This window comes from Odontomachus brunneus, unplaced genomic scaffold, assembly GCF_010583005.1.
Source record: "Odontomachus brunneus isolate Ranch 3 - 2012 unplaced genomic scaffold, Obru_v1 Obru_scaffold_041, whole genome shotgun sequence".
NCBI lineage: Eukaryota > Metazoa > Arthropoda > Insecta > Hymenoptera > Formicidae > Odontomachus > Odontomachus brunneus.
The window spans coordinates 1,625,995-1,645,656 of NW_022639491.1; the positions used below are offsets into that span (position 1 = coordinate 1,625,995).

Consider the following 19,662-nt stretch of genomic DNA (forward strand, 5'->3'; position numbering starts at 1 on the left):
TATATATATATATATATATATATATATATATATATATATATATATATATCCCCTTATCAGTATATATTACAAAAATATATCTGTAACATATGTAATATAATTCAATGCTGTAATATAATTCAAGCACAGTGTAATAAAGAATATAAAGTATCAACTAAAACTATTATATTTTCTTCCGACTTTTTACAGTAAACGTGATAGTAAACACAATAACTTCGGGATATCCTGTATGTCTCCCCACTACGTTGCTCGATATATTATCTCTCTAACCAAAATATCTAATCTACGTTGAATTACGGATGCCTAATTTCCGGTAGCTAAAATGTAGACTGAGGAAGCGTACGACGATTACCTTTAACACCGGTGTCAAGTACTCAGCGACTCCCAACGCGGTACCTTTCACCGAGTTTATGACACTTTGCATTTTTGACGACTCGTTGCACGCTACTGTGTTCGCAAAAGAGATAGCGTTGCCGCGTGCGAATGCGAGAAGAACGACAACAGTGGTCTAGAGAAGAACAACCGTGGTCATATCGCGTATGTTAACGATTTTCTCAGCGCGTTGTATCAATCACACCCGCTTGCTAACCGTTCTTTCACTTTGCCGGATCGATTCGTGCCGATTCGCACGCAGCTTCGTCTGACAGGTGATTCCAGTAGCAGACCACGAATTAAGAAATCGTAGACAGGCGATTCTAAACAGATCTTTGGTGAACTTTGGTCTCGGAGCAGTGTCACCAATAGAGACATGCACTTTTCCCCGGAAGACAATTGATCTGTTCTTTTCAGCCGCACTGCTGAACTGGTGCAATAAGTTAGAGTGAGATAAGTATATGTTTTCTTACTCTAACTTATTGCACCAGTTAACAATGCAGCTGAAAAGAACAGACCACATATGTTACACAAAACCAGTTTATTGCATATTATCTTACAAGATATTTTAGATAATATATGACCAATAAACTGGTTTTGTGTAACACAGTTGGTCTGTTCTTTTTAGTTGCACTGCTGAACTAGTGCAATAAGTTAGAACGAGAGGAAGTATATTCATTTCACATTTGATCTGTTCTTTCAGCTGCACTATTAAACTAGTGCAATAAGTTAGAACGAGAGGAAGTATATTCATTTCACATTTGATCTGTTCTTTCAGCTGCACTATTAAACTAGTGCAATAAGTTAGAACGAGAGGAAGTATATTCATTTCACATTTGATCTGTTCTTTCAGCTGCACTATTAAACTAGTGCAATAAGTTAAAGTGAGACAAATATATGTTTTTTCACTCTAACTTATTGCACCAGTTCAGCAGTGCAGATGAAAAGTGGTCTGTTCTTTTCGGCTGACTGCTGAACTGGTGCAATAAGTTAGAGTGAGACAAGTATATTTTTCTCACTCTAACTTAAACAAAACAATAACTTAAACATAAACAATAGGGAAGTAATAATCTAATGTAAGCTAATCGCTTATTATTTTTTACGCGAAACAACCGGTTTACATTAAATTGAATCGTATCACTTTCTAATATTAAATTAGTAGAGGAATATCAAAAGCTGGGACAGGAAGAAATTAACCGTGGACGATCGTCTAGGTGCAATGTCGTGTCAATTACACAAGGCACTTTTGCGTTATTACAAGCAATTACACAGTCTTTACGACGAGTGGTTGAAAATTAGCAAAGAAATTAATATATCACTTACAGCTTTGACTGATCAAAAGACAGCACTTCGACTTATCAGGTAAATAGGATCAATTGTCAACATTGGTAACAATTAATTAATTCTAAACTCATTTATACATTATATGTATAATTATTCCAGTGATGATGCAGACTATGATGAGGTTGATATTGATGAGGAGCTGCGACACAGATTGATGTTTAACATTCTTATGGTTCTTGATGAGGAACAGGATCATCTTTTTAAAGTTATGTTGCAATTCAACCATATCATTCAGGTATTTTTCTTTAACTGTCTTGTAATTTGAAAAACATGATATTTGAACCCTATGTATGATTGTAGGATTTGGCAAATTTATTCCATAATATGATACAAGCCAGGAGTAAAGTATCTGTGATAGATGAGGAAATGAGACTATTAATTAAGGGATCACATTGTCGACCAAAGCTCGATTTACTTATGCAATGGGCTACTAAGTCTTTGGAATATTTTAACAAATTGTATTTATCATTTCAAGAATAGTTTGTATTTCTGAATCTTTTACTTCTGATCACTTTACTGAAATTTATTGTATCTTTTTTGCAAGATATCATTGTATCAATTCCGAGGTAAAGTTACTTGATTGCAATAAGATGAAGACAGTAGATAAGGTACGTGTAGCCCTCAAAGAAGCCGATAAAGAGAGAATAACTATAAAGAGTAAGTATAATTAATTTTTTTATCTTCACTGTATATGAAATATTTAAAAATATTTTATATAATTAGAAAAATATGGAAGATATAGTACTTGGTACAATGTTGCTTAGTACAAGCACAGAATTCAAATTATAAGTCCAAGATTTAATTGTAAAAATACAAAATTCATAGAGATCTCATGAAAGCTTTATATGTTTCAGAAATACTTGCTCATACACAATATATGATTGATGAGGAATTTCTTCGCGTAAAACATAAAGAACCAAGTATCCAAAAAATTATAGACCCAACAATGTTGCAGAAAGTCACCGAACAATAAAACAAAAAATTTTTCTATTGTATTTTTTGTATTGTATTTTTTAAATTACAATGATTCTCGTGTGTCTGAAGGTAAAATTATTTATGTAATAAATGTTATTTATTATATATAAGAATAATGTAATTGATCAGCAATAGAAGATAACATGAAGAATACCCGGGCATGTTTCTTCCAATTCTAGATCAGCACAACACAATTGTCTATGATTGCGCGTAAACTTACAATTTCTAATACAACGCACAATTTCACGATTCTGCATGTTAATTTATAGGACGCTGCGATAAATCATGTCCCTCCCTTTTGCACTCGACTTTTTCGATGGCCTTCGATGGTCTTGACGAAAAGAATTCTCTCGCGCGCGCTTTCCTTTGGGCGACAGTCGCGGGAGGAAGAGAGCGCGTCGGAGCGCCGGCGCCGGCTATTGATTCTCTTCGGGTACCGTGATTTCAAAAGTTACTATCACCAACGTACAAGGTGCCACCAGTGGCGAACTGCTCCTCGACCGCGGACAAGGTCCTCCCGCGTTTCCTCCTTTGGTCCCGGCAGGTCGGTAAGGATTCCGTTTTCTTTTCGGCATGGCTAATAAACGCGACAACGACACGTTCTCTTCGTACGAACAATGCTGTGGCATGCGTACACAAAAAAATCGAAGGAGTTTTCGTGTTAATCGCGCGGATATGCACGTCCGAATAAGTGAAGAACACTCGTGCGCGAGGGGCGTATATATTTGTCTGAATTGGGCGAAAATTTCGTACATATGTCGAGAACACTTACATTTTGGTTCGAACAATGTAATTGAGTTTGAAAGTGTAAATCTTCCTGAATATATATAAAATTGTTTCATGAACTTGCTGTTCGTATGAACGAGAATTTTAAAAATTGGACGCTCACATGTTCCATGCAAAAATTGTCTCCTAGTGAAATTTTCAATCGATTTCTTCGTACATAGGTGCGAAATGTATATATATAAGTTTTGCGTAAGAAGAACACGTGTGTACTCGCAAAATGCGTGTATGCTTCATCGTAGTCTACAGCTGCGAAAGGAACGTACATATGCGTCGATTCGCAAATTAAGTCTACTAGGAAGCACTTTTCAAATTTTATAATAGTAAAATTCGATTAGTAAGCTTGTTGAATTCGTGCAAACACGTGCTACGATGAACAATCTTGCACGTTAATATACTTAATTATACGCCTTAATAAGACATTTAATCGTTTTATTTGTCTCTTGTTCCCAGATTAACTTCCAAATAATGCAATCTATCAGTTGCCGCGCTCGGTGATTCCTTCACTTATATTAATCATTCTAATGATTTCAATCCTTCTCTCAACAGGATGGAGCGTCTAGGGCTTTTCGTTTGATCAAAAGGGTCATCGGATCTGAGAAGGATTAAAGAGAAAAGGGAAAAGATATGGCGAACACGGCTCATCTCGTCCGCCGGCAAAGTTCTCGCGACCTCAAGCCACAGAAGAGCATCGATAAGCTCGAGATGAAAGAAATGCGTGGTAGATTAGTGGTGGATAATCGAAAGAACATCACCACTGCCAATTACGGGGCCACCAATGCGGCCTTTGAGGACAGCAGTCCTAACAAAGTACTTTTTCCCTTTTTCCGCTTTCTTTCACTTCTAGCATCTCTCTGTCTTTCTCTCTTTTGAATTAAAATTCAGTCACCTCTTTCCGTTCGTAGAGTAAAGCGGGAAACAATGGTGGCACCGGCAACAATGACGGCAAAGCAACTTTCCGGCCAGAAGCGGGCGAGGATGAGCGTGAAAATTGGGACAGTAAACTTACTTTTCTTCTAGCGACCGTAGGGTATGCAGTAGGTCTTGGAAATGTTTGGCGGTTCCCGTATTTGGCTCAGAAGAATGGCGGGGGTGCGTATGCTTCATTTGAATCACATAACAGTGTTATCGTGTTGCTTTCAACGCAATTTTTACCTGTAGGCGCTTTTCTAATCCCTTACTTTGTAATGCTGGCTATCGAGGGTATTCCTATATTTTATCTGGAATTGGCAATCGGTCAGAGACTGAGAAAAGGCGCCATTGGTGTATGGAATCAGGTGAGTAAACGAGAAGTAATGTACGATTAATGATTAACATCACCAAGTATTCCTTTTCAAAAGGTATCTCCATACATGGGCGGTATTGGAGTCAGCAGCGCCGTAGTTTCCTTCAACGTGGCTCTCTATTACAATACTATTATCGCCTGGTGCCTATTCTATTTTGTTCAGGTAAGAAACTCGCTCAAGTTCGTCTTGGCCCGTTTACTTGTAGCTCGAAAAAAATGTCCTGAGGATCTGTTTTGCAGAGTTTCCAGTCACAACTACCCTGGGGGGAGTGTCCCAATAGGTACTTTCAAAATGGATCTTACGCGCCTGAACCCGAGTGTTTGGTAACGCTAAAGTTTACATTAATGTATCACAAATTAAATGCTGCACACCGTACGTGTGTGTGTGCGTGTATGCGTGCGTGTGTGTCGATGTCGTGTATAATATGCGAATCGATTTACAGGTCAGTAGCCCGACGCAATATTTCTGGTATCGAACCACTCTGATGATATCCAAAGACATCAACACGCCGGAACTGTTCAATTGGAAGATAGCTTTAGCACTGATCATCGCCTGGATCCTTGTCTACATGTGCATGATTAAAGGAATCGCCTCCTCAGGAAAAGTACGACTCGTCGCGAAATATGAGAGTCATCAGTCCTATGCTAACTTCTTTTCTTCGTTTTCTTCAGGTCGTATATGTAACTGCTACATTTCCGTATATCGTCTTAATTATCTTCTTCTTCCGAGGCGTCACTTTACCGGGTATGTCGAACGGTCTGCGACATCTTTTCACGCCGAAGGTGCGACCTACTTTCCATTTTGTGGTTATCAACGAACCGATAAGCGATCAATAAATCGCAAATGATCGTTGATTCACCTTTCAGTGGTGGACGTTAACCGATCCTGTAGTCTGGTTGGAGGCTGGGACGCAGATCTTCTTCTCCCTGGGCCTAGCTTTCGGCGGTCTGATAGCGTTTTCCTCGTACAATCCGGTGAATAACAACTGTTATCGCGATGCCATCATGGTCAGCTTGACGAATTGTTTCACATCCATGTTCGCCGGGATCGTCGTCTTCTCAATCATAGGTGCGTGTGATTGCCGCCTCGCTGGAGACTCTTGTTCCTAAATCTGTGTTTCAACTTGGACAGGATTCAAGGCTACTATGGTTTACGAGCAATGCTTATCGGAAAGAAATAGCACGTTAGTGAACATTTTCGGCCAATCCGACAAAATACCCGACGATATTCCGATTGCCGGCGCTCTGTTAAACATCACAAGCGGCAACGGGTCGTTGGACAAGTTGATAATGCCAGAACTGCCTGAATGTGATCTGGAGAAAGAGCTAGATAATGTGAGCACTACATTCTGATTGCTCTTCTGAATAGCTCTCCCATGTTACTTACCTCGAATAATGATTGCACAGTCGGCGTCGGGCACCGGTTTAGCGTTCATCATTTTCACCGAGGCGATCAACCAATTCCCCGGCGCACAGTTCTGGTCGGTGCTGTTCTTCCTGATGTTGTTCACGCTGGGGATTGATTCTCAGTTTGGTACTCTGGAAGGTGTCGTCACTAGCATCGTCGACATGAAGCTCTTTCCGAATCTGAGAAAGGAAATTCTTACAGGTTACTTGCAATATAATAAGAAAAATATTTTTCAAGCGAGTTCTGAAGAAAAATAAATTCGATCTTGCGGCAGGTGCGATTTGTCTGGTGTGTTGCATGATCTCTATGGCCTTTGCTCACGGAGCTGGTAGTTATGTCTTCGTCCTATTCGACAGCTTTAGCGGAAATTTCCCGTTACTTATAATCGCGTTCTTTGAGTGCATAGGAGTATCCTATGTCTATGGTTTAAAGAGGTAAGCGCAAAAGACGCATGAATCTATGAAGTTTTGGTTGAAAGATACATTTCGACGCTTTTAGATTCGCCGACGACATCGAATTGATGACTGGTAACCGGCCTGGCCTCTATTGGCTTATATGTTGGAAGTACCTGAGTCCACTGGCGATGTTAAGTATCCTGATCGCGTCTTTCGTGGAGATATTTTTCGAAGGTAGCGGATATCCGGCCTGGGTGGCGAATAAAGGCATCACCGAAAGACACGAATGGCCTGTCTGGGCGCTATTTCTCATCGCTATTCTCATTCTCGCCTCAGTTCTATGGATACCAGTAGTCGCTATTTGCAGGTTCGCATCGATATTAATCCCAATAAATAAAATGTTAGCAGTATACTGACAGATTGACAGCAAATTCGACCAAAATATCAATAGTAGATCCTTGGTCTGTGATCTTTGTCTACATAAATTCATGTTTTGTTGGCAGAACATGAATTATTGCAGATTTTGCTCGGTTTCTGCCGCCAGTCCGTCATCAAACTTTGCTAACAGATTCTATTGTATTCCTAGCAAGCTGCCGACAAAATTTTCAACAGTCAGACATTATTATCCTCCAATAAGTTTAAAGTATTTGCATCAACAATCGCGACTTGGCTTTCATTTGCTGTCTTTCTCTCATTTGGTTGTATACCTAAGAACCTAAGAATCGTTTACATAATTAACATTCAATGATCATGTGCAGATATTTCGGAATCCTCATCATCGATGACAATGAAAAGGCCTGGTTCCCCGCAGCGGACCTGAAAGAATTCCACGGAATCGTACCGCACGAGGTAACGGCGGCCGAGACTCTATTGTTTTGCATTAGAAACGACGGTTCCGAAGGTCTCTGTTGTCCCACGGGCGGCCCTAGCGATGACGAGGATGAGGATCTCACCTAGGATCGATCTCTGTCGCGACGCGCGTTCCGGTGGATTTCGACTCGGGATACGCTCTATTTCATCCTGTGACGTGTCCATCTTCGGCTGTTGCTCGGTCAAGAGTGGCTTGCCGTGCATCTCGACGAACCTGTTCGATCGAATCGTAGTCAGCGCATTCGCGTGGTAGGATCTTGTCTATTGTGTCAATTAAGAGCTTCGGCAGTAGAAATCTACTATCGTTTCCTCATGACGTAAGGACGGAGGTACATTCATATTAGGCGATTAATTTCGCTCGTTTCAGTCGACTTCAATAGTTACAATAATAGTCGAAGATCCAACTTTCTCCTCGAAGTTTGAAAATCCTCCAATTAAAGGAACGAAGTATCCGATATGATGATATACCAGTAAGGTTGTATATGTCGATTGAGAACGCACACTCGAGTGTATCTCCGCCTGAAAGGTATAATCTTTTGATTGAATTCTCTGAGTTGACATTAACTACATGCGAAATAGCTTCTGAAGCTTTGGATAATGAGAAATTTTAGATAACTATATGACACGCATACACACACACACATACAGATACATACATGATTTTCGAACGAACGACACAATCGTACGTCGCGTGGCAGGAGGAGGTGACAGTTGGAGGTGACATTTCGCGGGATGATTGCCAGTTATATAAGTTAATGATGAAACATTTACTCTTTAGCGATTAACGTCAAATTTAACATAAGATTAGCGGTAGGAGCCGTCCAGGACTTGGGTGGGTGTACTCGAAACCGTTGTTTTAGATAGTTAGCCTTGGATAGTCAGCACAAGCGGTTGACTCTTTAGATCTATGGATACATTTGTAAATCCGAGCTTTGGATGATTATCTATTGATGGTTCTCTACAGATCCAATGAATGTAACTAACTTAAGGGTCCAAGAACTCGCGTGAGCACGCGAGTTCTTGGTGTGAGCTAAACGTTCAAACATCCGAGTCGGGTTGCGAGTGAAAGATCTAAGGATCCGGGGTAACTACATATCCACTGATTGATTACGTGGATCGATAATGTGACAATAACGAATTTAGTATAAAGAAGGTAAAATTAATGACAATAATAATTGGACTATAAATCATGCTTGACAATAATACTAATTAAAGAAATTGCGCAGCATGTGATACGCGCATTCGAAGGAGCTCGGAGAACCGGCAGGCTCGATTGATTCGTCTTGTAAAATCGGTCTCTCTGGGCGAAGTGGAATTATCATCCGGGCCTCGTAGGTTAATTAATTGATTAGTGGGTCAATTATTGTTCTGATTTCCATCCTGTTGCGCGTGTTCAAATTCGACTTGACGACGAAGATACACATTTTTTTCAAGGAGCTAGGCGATATATAATTAAAGCGAATGCGTAATTGCAATGCGTTTTAGAGTCGAGATTCAGGTCGAAACTGAACACAAACTGTTATTTCTGAAAATTTTATGGAATCTTTTTGTTCACAATTCCTCGCGACAATGTTCGCGACAGCCTGATATATCTTCCGGTGATACTTTAAAACTTAACTCTTTGCACTCTGAATAACTATATCCATGTTGAAAGATTAATACACTAAAACACGTTGTATTATTTTATATAGAAAAACTATCATCTCTAGTATTGCATTTTCTGCAGCAATATATAGCAAATAAATACGAACCTTTCATTCAGATGATTAATGAGATTTTATAGCTTCACGTTAAAACGAAGAAGTATTCTAGTGCAGAGAGTTGACGGATTCATGACTAATCGGTTGTGGAGTATTCGCCTAAAACGTACAAATGTCAATGCAGACAATAAGTAGGCTTTCGTTTTTTCGGGTTATCTATTAGTAAAAGTAAGCAGAAACATAACTGCATTAGCGATCGTTAAGTGACTAATTATTAAATAATGACAATAGAAGTCATCGATTAAAATGACGAAGGTCGTCATCGATTAATTGATGACGAGAGACAAACCATATCTTGATATCATATCATTTGTTACACTATACGTAATAGTTTTTTATCTCGTATACTCGCTCAATCTCCCTTCGCAAAAAGAAAGAGAAAAATCCTTTGGATGTCAAAGAATTTCTTAAGAGTTCAAATTTAATTATAAAGCTTATCATTTTATCGTTATTTTATCTAATGAAAATATCGTATAGTTTTGTGACTAAAAGAGCTAATCTTCTACCTATATCTCCAAATTTTCATAGTATTTTGTAATACGATCAACAAATTCGACTCAATTACGGGGACATGAGCATGAAAAAACAAAATTAGAAGAGGGATGTTACAGCTGTTCATTATCACGACGACTGCTGTAGTTATCATTGGGACTACAAAAAGTGATCTACCTGTCAGACTTTTGTTAATTATATATCGTCAATGTAGCTTGCGCAATAATTCAGGAGATACACCGACGATGAATAGTAATAACAAATAATTATTATGTACGATTGCGACGATTGCGATATATATATATATACAATGATATTGCGTATACGTAAAACTGTACATATATATATATATATATATATACATATATGAATATATTGTTGTCAGTTGAATGTTGAAATAAATACCTTGAGTGGATTTAGTCTTTTCTTTTCAGTATTGATATAAATATACTAAAATGAAAGAAACACGTATTTCGTTTTAATGTATGGTAATAATACGAGCGATTTCGGCTAGAAAATAAATAATTTATTGTTAATGATAAAACAAAAATTATACACTATGTATATATATATGTGTGTATGTATTATATGTGTGTATATATATATATATATATATATATATATATATATATATACACACATACACACATACATATATATATGAACATTTCGTAAGTATATTCTATATTTCTCTTCTAGCCACTGCGAATTAGAACTCTCCATTAGCTCTTGTCTCTCACTTAATCCTTTGACACTCCAATTTCAAGTTTTTATCAAATATAACTACATATTGCGAGAATTAATCGAATTTTTGCGGACCAGAGATTACTGACGGAAAGAAGCTAAATGGAAATACATATAAAACTAATTGTTAAATGTAATATTCAGAGAACCAATATATCTTCTGTGATGTTTACAAGATCTTTACATTAATTAATTAATTACTCGCTAACGCACGTACTTACGTACTGTGAGAATAAGTGTTTCCGCTTCTTATATAGCGTCCTCCGGAAAAATATTTAACGGTAACAAAATATTTCGAATCCTTTACATGTACATTCTACTATTATACATCCTTGAGATTTCTGTTTTAATCTCTATATCATATCCTCGTGAGAAAAATCCTCATTCAAAACTATTATCTTCTTCCATCGTCAAGGATTGCCATCTTAACTTAAATTGCACGGCAGTAAACTACGTATCGACATCAGTAATGTAAAGCCCATTCGTTCTCCTGCAAGAAAGTGTCAACCACTTCCTTCATCGCCAAGTTCGGAATCAGCTGGTCCTGTGTCAAGCGCACACGAGTCACCGGGTCGAAGTGACCGACCCGTTGAAGATGCTCCTCGATATCCTTCCGTTCGTATGTAATCCCACTGGGTGTGATTACCGGTTCCTGAAGAATCTCGAAGCTGATCTTGCCGCATAAATAATCGGGTACTTCCCTTTTCTACAATTTATTTGAGGATTATTCGAATGTATGTGTGTAGATTCTCTGTAGAAACAATCTAACATAAAGAAAATACGGTAAAAGCTCAATCACGATTTTGAAATAATGTTCAACAGGAGGATCACAGAATGTGAAAATTCGCTCTAGATTCGCTAAAGATAAAGAAGATAAAAAGGAACGAACCCTCCTCCTCTCGTCGACCTTGGCAAAAAGATCGTTTAGTCGCGATATGCAGCTATCTTTCTTTTCTTCTATCTCCTCTTTTTTGCTGGCGAATTCGGTTGAGCTTGTCTCCACGTCAGAGTCCTTGGTCGGCTCCTGCTCCTGCAAAGTCGTTAAGCTGCGCTTTGCGTCATCTATAATTAGCTGATTCAAGTAAGTCTGCAGCTCTATGTCTTGGGCGATCCTCTGTTCCTCCCTCATCTGAAAGCGTCGTTTACGGGCTTGTCGCAATACGCTGGTGATGTCATCGCCATAGTTCAGCTTTTGCTCCTTTGCCAAATCTACAGCTGTGTTACGTTTGTCATTTGATATTTATAGTGAAATTTCTGCCAAATGTTGCTGTATATACTCGAAACAATAAAATTATATAAAAACTTGCTAGACTCCTCGGTACCTCTTTGCAAATGTTTCACGGCTTCATCATAGAGTTCCAATTCCAGAAGAGCCAGTCCCAAGAAGAAGTGACCTTTCATCAGACAGGGATCTATGTCTAAGGCACGTCTGCAGTCCTGGCATACAGATTCCCATCGTTTCAGCTTCAGATGACACAGTGCCCGATTTGTGAAATATAATGCCTGATCTGGATTCTTTATCTGCAATAAAAATTGAGATAAATAAAAATTTGCTAACTGATTATTATACACGCAACTTTGCTTTTCTATGTATCTCTACATGTTCAATTGGGATATGACAGATTCACTTACCTTCACAGCATTTGAGAAAATCATGATATAAAAAATAAAGAAATAAGAATATTTTCAACAATTTTTTTTGAGTGGCAATACATTCCTTTTAAATGATCAGTTTATATGTATTTAGTACATGTTTTAAAAAGACTTTTATGTTATTGTTGTTTATTTAAAACATGTTTTATGACAAGCTAGATTCTGTAACATAAGGCCTCTGTCGAAAAACATACTTACATTTTCCAGATGGTTCCTACTTAACAGTTAATCTGAAGTAAATGAAGCAAAAGTTTTTAGAAACTGCATGAAAATGACTTCATTTGTACATAAGAGTTTTAAGAAAAGTTTTGTTTTTATAAAAAGGTAGGTTTTATAAAATTTTTGACGGTAGAATCGATCAGTTTTCTGTATGTTTCTTGACGAATTTTTGGAAAAAAACAAATCTGCACATACAAATAAAAATAAATTTGATTACGAAGAATCTGCCGCAAGATAAAATCAATTGGATCTTTAGCTTTTTTTTCAAAATATCTTCCGCGGCAGCTTCAAAAAGATGATCTCGAAAGATATACGTTTGAAGTAGAAAAAACGTTTAAACGTATATTTAGCATATAAGTTAATCTATATCCTTTTACAAATTTTGAATCCGTTTGTTTATTTATCCATTTATACGTCTTTAAACAAAAACAACAGTCAGTAAGCCTTTCTGACAATCGTGCGAGGTAAAGAAAACAAAAAGCAGTGACATCACATCGCGTATATATTTATAGTTTTTACATTCGCATGACTAGTTGTAATCTTGTAAACAGTTATTTGTGTTGTTGTCAAATATACGTATCACAGAGAATTCGTTTAAATGATCAAATGTTTAGTTATGTCGAACCAATTTTCATCGAGCGTTTCTAAATGGATATAGAGCGAGCTTTTTAATGCATCGATGGATCCATCGATGAATTAAAAAATTCGCCCATACGCTAACCGTTTAAACGTATATTAAAGACAAATTGAAGCGGGTGTTCTAGTTTAAAGTCACGTACAATATTCCATGTGCTCTTCGACAATGCCTCACAAAGTCTCCTCTAACTTCATGAATTTTCAACCAATTAAATCATTTTCACTGCATAATTTTTCAGGAAATATAGTAAAAAAGTCGATTTTTCAAAAAAAAAAAAAAAACGTTTTTTCTACTATAATGTTTCTCTTTAAATATACAATTCGACTTAAATCTCCCACTCGCTTTCGTTGTTATTTTTAGTTCGAACTTCGGGCGCTAGAGGCACCGACGAATTGTCGTCTTTAGCAGACCGCATGATTCATGGCTCAAAACAAAAAATATCTTGCTGCGCAACGAGCAAGTGAGCGCACAAATGTGCATTGGAAGCCTAATTTGAAATACACGCAATCGCATGTACATGTTGACTTGTCACTTACGATCGCCTTCGTGTAGCAATTAGCTGCGTCCTCGTACTTGTGGAGGCTGAAGAGACGGTTCCCCTGTTCCTTCAGTTCCTTGTCGGACAGATTCGCCGTGGAATACATTTTACTCATTTTGGCGGCCGGTGTCACGTCACACTACATGCACAGTAGATTATTCGCGATAGAACCCGAATACGGGGAACAATGATCGCGATATTCTTTGTCTAACCTCAAACTCCAGACGCCTGATGTTTCATTTTGCATCCGTAAGTCATCGACTTTGATACAACGCGCATCTAGATCGGCCAACGAAGGAAATTGCAGTTTGACGCTACCGTCATCTCGAGACGAGATTTCAATGCTTTCTAGATTAATGTTCTGTATACACTTACCGACGACTGACAATTTAGTAAATGTTATAGGCCTTCCACAATAAGCTATTAATCATAAATCATAGAAGTCAATCAATATTTTTGAAAATAATCGACTGTGATTCGTCAATATGCTTGCGACTTATTACTAATGGCTTATCGTTGAATATCTATTGTACAGATATAATTATATCATAAAATTATATGTGCAATAATATTCATTAAATTGAGTTATTGATATTTTTGTATTTATTTTTTTTACAAGATTCAGTTTCACAGAAACTTACTTAAATTCGAGCTAACAATCAAAGTATCAACTGCAGAACATATATGTAATATTATTTTCGATAAATAAAAATAAAAATCATACTTCAATTCGCATATAAAATAAACGATTTAATTACAAATGTCGCAATCTGTCTCGCACATATTTTATTTTTTTAAGATCTTTTTCAAGAAATTGGCCGGTTAATACTAGTCTAAAAGCCAGAAGGTCTGTTGACCATCATTGACTATTAGCTTCTGCAGGATAGCGTGCAGCTACTGGCTGTTCGCTTCCAAATCCATATCTGACCAAATGGCCTCAGTCTCGCTCTCCTCAGGCGCTTCGTCGTTGTCCGTGTCAGGCAGACCGTCACCGACATCGTAGCTTGTATCAGCTTGTTCTTCACCTACAGACATGTAATAAGCAGAGTCCAATTTGCTGGAGGAATTGTCAAGTCTGTGCATTCCTTCCAGAGCCCTCCTATTACTTGGATCCAAGCTGAAAACAAAAAATATAAAAATTTACTCTAAACTCAAGCATGATCACAATGTGCTCGTTGCTATTTATTCTCCATTTTTTATGACTTAGAAAAAGATAAAGAAGAAACCTGAAACAAAGAACACATTGTAGATAAGGTTTTATATAATACAGATGAATAAAATTGCAGAAACAATACTTCAAAGCTATAGCATAATGGTCTAAAGCCTTCTCCTCATTGTGCGCTCTCGCCCACAAGTCTCCCAAGGTTTGATGGAGCCTACAGGTAGATTGTATCTCCACTTGTCTCTCGAGCAGTTCGATGGCAGCTTCTAAGTTCATTTCTTGCTCATATATCTCCGCGAGATGGAACACCGCGGTTAAGTAAACCTCATCTTGTGACAGCGCTTTCTCAAGGAGATTCTTGGCTTTACTCACAAACACAGGGTCCTTCATTAGCACGGACGCGTACAGCTGTAAAGAGAAAGTGATGTTTTACGCGAATTTTTCAGAATCACGTTTCACATTTTAACTTACTGTTAGGACTCTGGCGGTATGTCCCAATTGCTTGCAAGAGTTACTGGCGATATTCAGAGCCTCCCGTGATCTGTGCATCCCGACCAGGCAGTCGACCAGGCCTTTATGTGGCTCAAATCTGTAAGGTTTCAGTTGTGCCGCGTGCCTGAAAAAGAATAACGCGTCTTGGTACTTCTTCTGCTCGATGAGAATGTTGCCGCGCAGTATGGTGGCCTCTATGTCGTTGGGATTCAGACTGAACGCCTGGGCAGTGAGAGTGTAAGCTCTGCTGAACTTCCTGGTCGCGCATAGAGAATACGCCATCGCCACGTAAATTTCGCCAGTGCATTCGTTGTTCATAGTTATCGCCGGTATCAGTCGTTCCAGGTCTTTGTAATGCTGCATATTGTACAGTACAGCAGCGTAGACATCCACTCTGTGAAAAGATAATGAACATATTATCTGATATATCCTTAATGCTCCTGACTACTCACTGCAGCTAAATCTTAACTCAATGCTTACCCTTTCGTTATATCTGGCTCAATCACACGGGCACGTCTCAGGCATAACAGGGCATTTTTATCATCGCCAGCATAATAGTAACATTCACCCATGGTTGTCAGTAGGTTGAAATTATCTCTGAGTAAAACTACATTGTCCAGTGACCGTAATGTTGACACAGCATGAGCATATTCTCTGTTGTTAATATGAGCATGCGCCTTGATCCACGAGTTCAGCCATTCCAAGTTCATTGAACCAGAGACAATCAGTGAGTTAACTTCTGTGCCCTTAACCCCTAAAGAAAGAAGTCCTTCCGCTGCCTCCAGAGCCAATGGACACTCCTTCAAAACTTCTTTATATGTGGTAATAGCAGACCGCTCCATTCCTTGCTCATGGAACATCTTGGCCAATGCCATGTTTACCTTGGCAGTACGCTGCTTGCCAGGAATGCTTTGTAGTATTTGCAGTGCTTCCTGTGGGTTCTTGGATTTCACCAAGCACAAATAAATCTGATATTTGATATTGACATCCAATGGCAGATCTTTCTGTCCATCCAACAAGGGCTTTCCTGTGCCCTTTGACTTAAGCAGACATTTGCGGAACTGCAGAGCTTTCTTATAGAGGGTCTCTGCCCTGCGGTATTTGCCCAAGTGAAAATGAGCATCTGCATAATAGACATACACATGGAACTTGCTGTAGCCAGGAAGCAAGTCAGTGTTGTGTTCACTGAGAGAAAGCACTAAGTTTGTTAGGTAAATCACATTCGAGTACAATGACTGATCATACAACAGTTTGATCTGCTCAAACAATCCTGACATGATTGATTTTCTTATAATAAATTTTACTGTTAGTATTGAATTATAAAAACAGAGAAAATATGACAATCACTCAATTCTTTAGATAACTTTAAAATATAACAAAAAGGCTATCGAGAAGGTTAACAGTATTCACAAAATATTGTTAACAAGTCTTATAAAATTTATAATTTCGAGATTCAACTGTTAGTTTTCTTTATCTCTATTGTATATTCAGAATTCAAGATAGATTAAAGATACACAGCTACGTTGTTTTTAAATCATATCGTTATCATAATTTTTACCGCAATTATAATCTATTTAATTTTATGCATTTTTTATTATCCGCGATATATATACATTTATGTCTGACTTAAACGCAGGATTTATTTGTTGAACTCAGCCTGTTTCAATAAGTTTGTCGCGTTGTTTACACTTTGATACTTTATATCTAAAGCCTTAAAGCCCTAATGCACAATGCCAGGCAACAAATAATAGGAATAGGCATTAGCCAATAGGAACAGGGAATAGAAATAATTACCAATCCGAATTCTTATTCTCTGTTCCTATTGGGTGCTTTCCAGGGTCCTTATTCTTGAAATAGTTGCGTATACGTAAGTTTTACTGCGCAGGTTTAATCATACCATAAAATAGCTGCGCAATGAAAATTACGTATACGCAAAAATTTCAAGAATAGGAGCTCAGTTGTATACACTATATTAAAAAACCAGTTTATTAGTTGCATATTATCTTACAAGATATTCTAGATAATATGTGACCAATAAACTGATTTTGTGTACGTGTGTGTCAAGATATGTCAAGCAATTGGAAAGCACCTATTGCCTGTTGCCTGGCATTATGTATAGAGCGTAATGGCTCTTGCACACAAGACGCGATAATGCTTACCGCGCGGTGGAAGTCCGTGCGACAGCCAATCAATATGTTGTTTTTCCGTAAGAGCTAGAAGATTATTACGGAAAGCAGCATATTGATTAGCTGTCGCGCGAACTTCCGCTGCGCGGAAAATATTACCGCGTCCTGTGTGCAGGAGCCATAACGCTCGTTGGACCTTTCCTTGGTCCAAAAAAAGAACTCTCATTGGGTTTCGTTCATCGCGTTGATGTGTAACAGATATTAGACCTGTTCTTTTCCCTAACTGCCGAAATGGTGCAATAAGTTAAAGCGAGACACATATATGTTTTCTTACTTTAACTTATTGCACTAGTGTAGTAGTAAGCGAAAAAAACAGGCCTATTAGACCGGTTCTACATTAGTTGCAAATCGCAAGATTGTAAGGTTACATGACATTTTTCCGAAAATTAGATGGAAAAATGTTGGTACCAACAAAAATCCTTAAGTAACACAATTTTAATTTCTATAGATTAGTGACAATTTGTTATTTGATACATACACACGCATATGTCAAAACGACTTCGCAAAATTCATAGATTTGCTACTTCTACAGTATCACTAATCCGCAGAAATTAAAATTGTTGCTTGGGGGTTTTTGTTGATACCACCATTTTCCCATCTAGTTTTCGGGAAAATGTCGTGTAACCGATTGTAATAGTATGTTCGACTGGCTCTGGGTTAACACATTCTAGGTTATTCAGCCTACGTTTTTGGTCGAACAAGTACTTATAAGCTTTATAATTGGCTAGTAGAAACTTATGACGTCATTAATCGCTCTCGGAGCGATTAACCCAAGACCAGTCGAACACGCTATAAAAAAATTTACACAATCACAGTCGATCGTTCTTCTTACGACCAAAGAAGAATTGACTGTGATTGGTCAATTTTTTTGCGACCTTGAGACTTGCAACTAATGTAGAACGACCTTAAATGCAAAAGTGCAAATAACGTAAACAAATTATGAACAAATTTAAATATGTTCCGTAAACAATCAGCTGTGGTTAGTCAATTTATTTACTGCTTACGTCTTACTGCCAATTTCATTATAGGATGCGTTCAGATTCCCTACCCGGGTTCACTCTATTACTAGAAACACTATAGTATATGTTACATATACTATAGCACTTCTAGTATTAGAGTGCACCCGGGTAGGGAATCTGAACGTACCCATAGATGGCCCTTATGCAGGATTCACACCGCATCCAATGTCCGATGTACGATGTCCGATATCCAATAAGAGAATAGTTTTCTAATAGAGAATTCAATTCTCCATTGGAAAGCTGTTCTCCTATTGGATATCGGACGTCGTACATCGGACTTCGAACGCGGTGTCAATCCTCCTTTAGTCCCGATCTACAATAGGTGTAGTAAGCTTTAAGTTTTAAGAAATTGACTAATCATAGTTGAATTATAGAAGAATAATCAATCGTGATTGGTTAATTTCTTATGGCTTAAAGATTACTACACCTATTATAGATCGGGACTTAAGGATAATGAAAGATCACTGAAATATATACTAAATATATACCTGGAAATATATACCTGAAACGCGCGCAACCTTTTGGGCTGCGTTCAGATTTCTCATCTGGATGCACTCTATTACTAAAAACACTATAATATATGTCACATATTGGTTGCTTTCCAACAAGAGATACAAGTCGACACAAACATCATTCTATCTTTGTTCCACATTTAGTGAGTAACAAAGGATGCTTTCCAGTTGCGTACACATACTAGGTGCGCAACTAAGTTTCCGGGTTTCACACATGGATGGCGCTAACGACACATGTAGTCGACATACATATCTAAAGTTGTGTTTCTTTTATAGCTTGGACATCTGTCAACAATAACCAGTCATAATACCAACACATATCGCAACGCAAAAATATTTTTTCTAACAATGAAGATGTCGAGTTTTGTGCCAAATAAACAGCATTTGCGGGAAGCTTTGCTTTTCTGCTTTAACTTGAAAAAAAAATGCAGTTGAAACACGTCGTTTGCTTGAGGAAGCCTACGGCGAACATGCACCATCGAAAACTACTTGTGAAGATTGGTTTAAACGCTTCAGAATGGCGATTTCGACACTAAGGACAAGGAGCGCTCCGGAAGACCAAAAACAATTGAGGATGCCGATCTGCAAGCGTTATTGGATGAAGATGATACGCAAACACAAGATCAACTTGCGGAGGCATTAAACATGACTCGCCAAGATACTTCCAAACGTTTACATGCCATGGGAAAAATTCAAAAGGAAGGAAAATGGGTGCCGCATGAGTTGACTGAGAGACAGATGGAAAATCGAAGAGCCACTTCCGAAATTTTGCTTTTGCGGCATGAAAGAAAGAGTTTCCTGCATCGAATTGTTACT

The 19,662-nt window shown here is 38.1% G+C and overlaps 5 protein-coding genes across 7 annotated transcripts in view; 2 read left to right on the forward strand and 3 right to left on the reverse strand.

The window, feature by feature from the left end:
• The window catches only part of LOC116844418 (ubiquitin-like-conjugating enzyme ATG3), a 3,659-nt gene extending 2,978 nt beyond the window's left edge, over nucleotides 1–681 (reverse strand). Inside the window, exon 1 of the mRNA XM_032815914.1 lies at nucleotides 353–681. Coding sequence (XP_032671805.1) covers nucleotides 353–424 — 72 coding nt within the window. The 5' untranslated portion in view covers nucleotides 425–681. The remainder of the gene's footprint in view (nucleotides 1–352) is intronic.
• A 574-nt stretch (nucleotides 682–1,255) lies between these two features.
• LOC116844383 lies at nucleotides 1,256–2,796 on the forward strand. Its single transcript, XM_032815837.1, has 6 exons — nucleotides 1,256–1,448; nucleotides 1,532–1,734; nucleotides 1,816–1,951; nucleotides 2,017–2,174; nucleotides 2,261–2,373; nucleotides 2,571–2,796. The coding sequence occupies exons 2-6, from the start codon at nucleotides 1,592–1,594 to the stop codon at nucleotides 2,687–2,689; spliced, it is 669 nt and encodes a 222-aa protein (XP_032671728.1). The 5' UTR covers nucleotides 1,256–1,448; nucleotides 1,532–1,591; the 3' UTR covers nucleotides 2,690–2,796.
• A 191-nt stretch (nucleotides 2,797–2,987) lies between these two features.
• Nucleotides 2,988–9,225, forward strand: LOC116844381 (sodium-dependent neutral amino acid transporter B(0)AT3). Of its 2 annotated transcripts, none has more exons than XM_032815833.1 (13): nucleotides 2,988–3,235; nucleotides 4,024–4,284; nucleotides 4,380–4,751; nucleotides 4,815–4,922; nucleotides 5,000–5,083; nucleotides 5,203–5,364; nucleotides 5,432–5,542; nucleotides 5,627–5,828; nucleotides 5,892–6,094; nucleotides 6,167–6,368; nucleotides 6,442–6,601; nucleotides 6,666–6,929; nucleotides 7,321–9,225. In XM_032815833.1, the coding sequence occupies exons 2-13, from the start codon at nucleotides 4,102–4,104 to the stop codon at nucleotides 7,517–7,519; spliced, it is 2,250 nt and encodes a 749-aa protein (XP_032671724.1). In that variant the 5' UTR covers nucleotides 2,988–3,235; nucleotides 4,024–4,101; the 3' UTR covers nucleotides 7,520–9,225. The 2 variants fall into 2 exon arrangements, with proteins under 2 accessions (XP_032671724.1, XP_032671725.1); XM_032815834.1 differs by lacking the exon at nucleotides 2,988–3,235 and having other exon boundaries at nucleotides 4,102–4,284; nucleotides 4,380–4,566; nucleotides 4,636–4,751; nucleotides 7,321–7,519.
• Nucleotides 9,226–9,957: 732 nt separating this feature from the next.
• On the reverse strand, nucleotides 9,958–13,806 carry LOC116844382 (E3 ubiquitin-protein ligase CHIP). Of its 2 annotated transcripts, XM_032815836.1 has the most exons (5): nucleotides 13,688–13,806; nucleotides 13,474–13,614; nucleotides 11,751–11,949; nucleotides 11,318–11,643; nucleotides 9,958–11,134 (listed from the first exon to the last, which is right to left on the reverse strand). In XM_032815836.1, the coding sequence occupies exons 2-5, from the start codon at nucleotides 13,588–13,590 to the stop codon at nucleotides 10,892–10,894; spliced, it is 885 nt and encodes a 294-aa protein (XP_032671727.1). In that variant the 5' UTR covers nucleotides 13,591–13,614; nucleotides 13,688–13,806; the 3' UTR covers nucleotides 9,958–10,891. The 2 variants fall into 2 exon arrangements, with proteins under 2 accessions (XP_032671727.1, XP_032671726.1); XM_032815835.1 differs by having other exon boundaries at nucleotides 13,474–13,754.
• A 249-nt stretch (nucleotides 13,807–14,055) lies between these two features.
• On the reverse strand, nucleotides 14,056–16,862 carry LOC116844449 (anaphase-promoting complex subunit 7). Its single transcript, XM_032815958.1, has 4 exons — nucleotides 15,610–16,862; nucleotides 15,109–15,523; nucleotides 14,771–15,045; nucleotides 14,056–14,592 (listed from the first exon to the last, which is right to left on the reverse strand). Exons 1-4 carry the CDS (start codon nucleotides 16,404–16,406, stop codon nucleotides 14,370–14,372), a joined length of 1,710 nt encoding a protein of 569 aa, XP_032671849.1. The 5' UTR covers nucleotides 16,407–16,862; the 3' UTR covers nucleotides 14,056–14,369.
• Nucleotides 16,863–19,662: the final 2,800 nt, after the last annotated feature.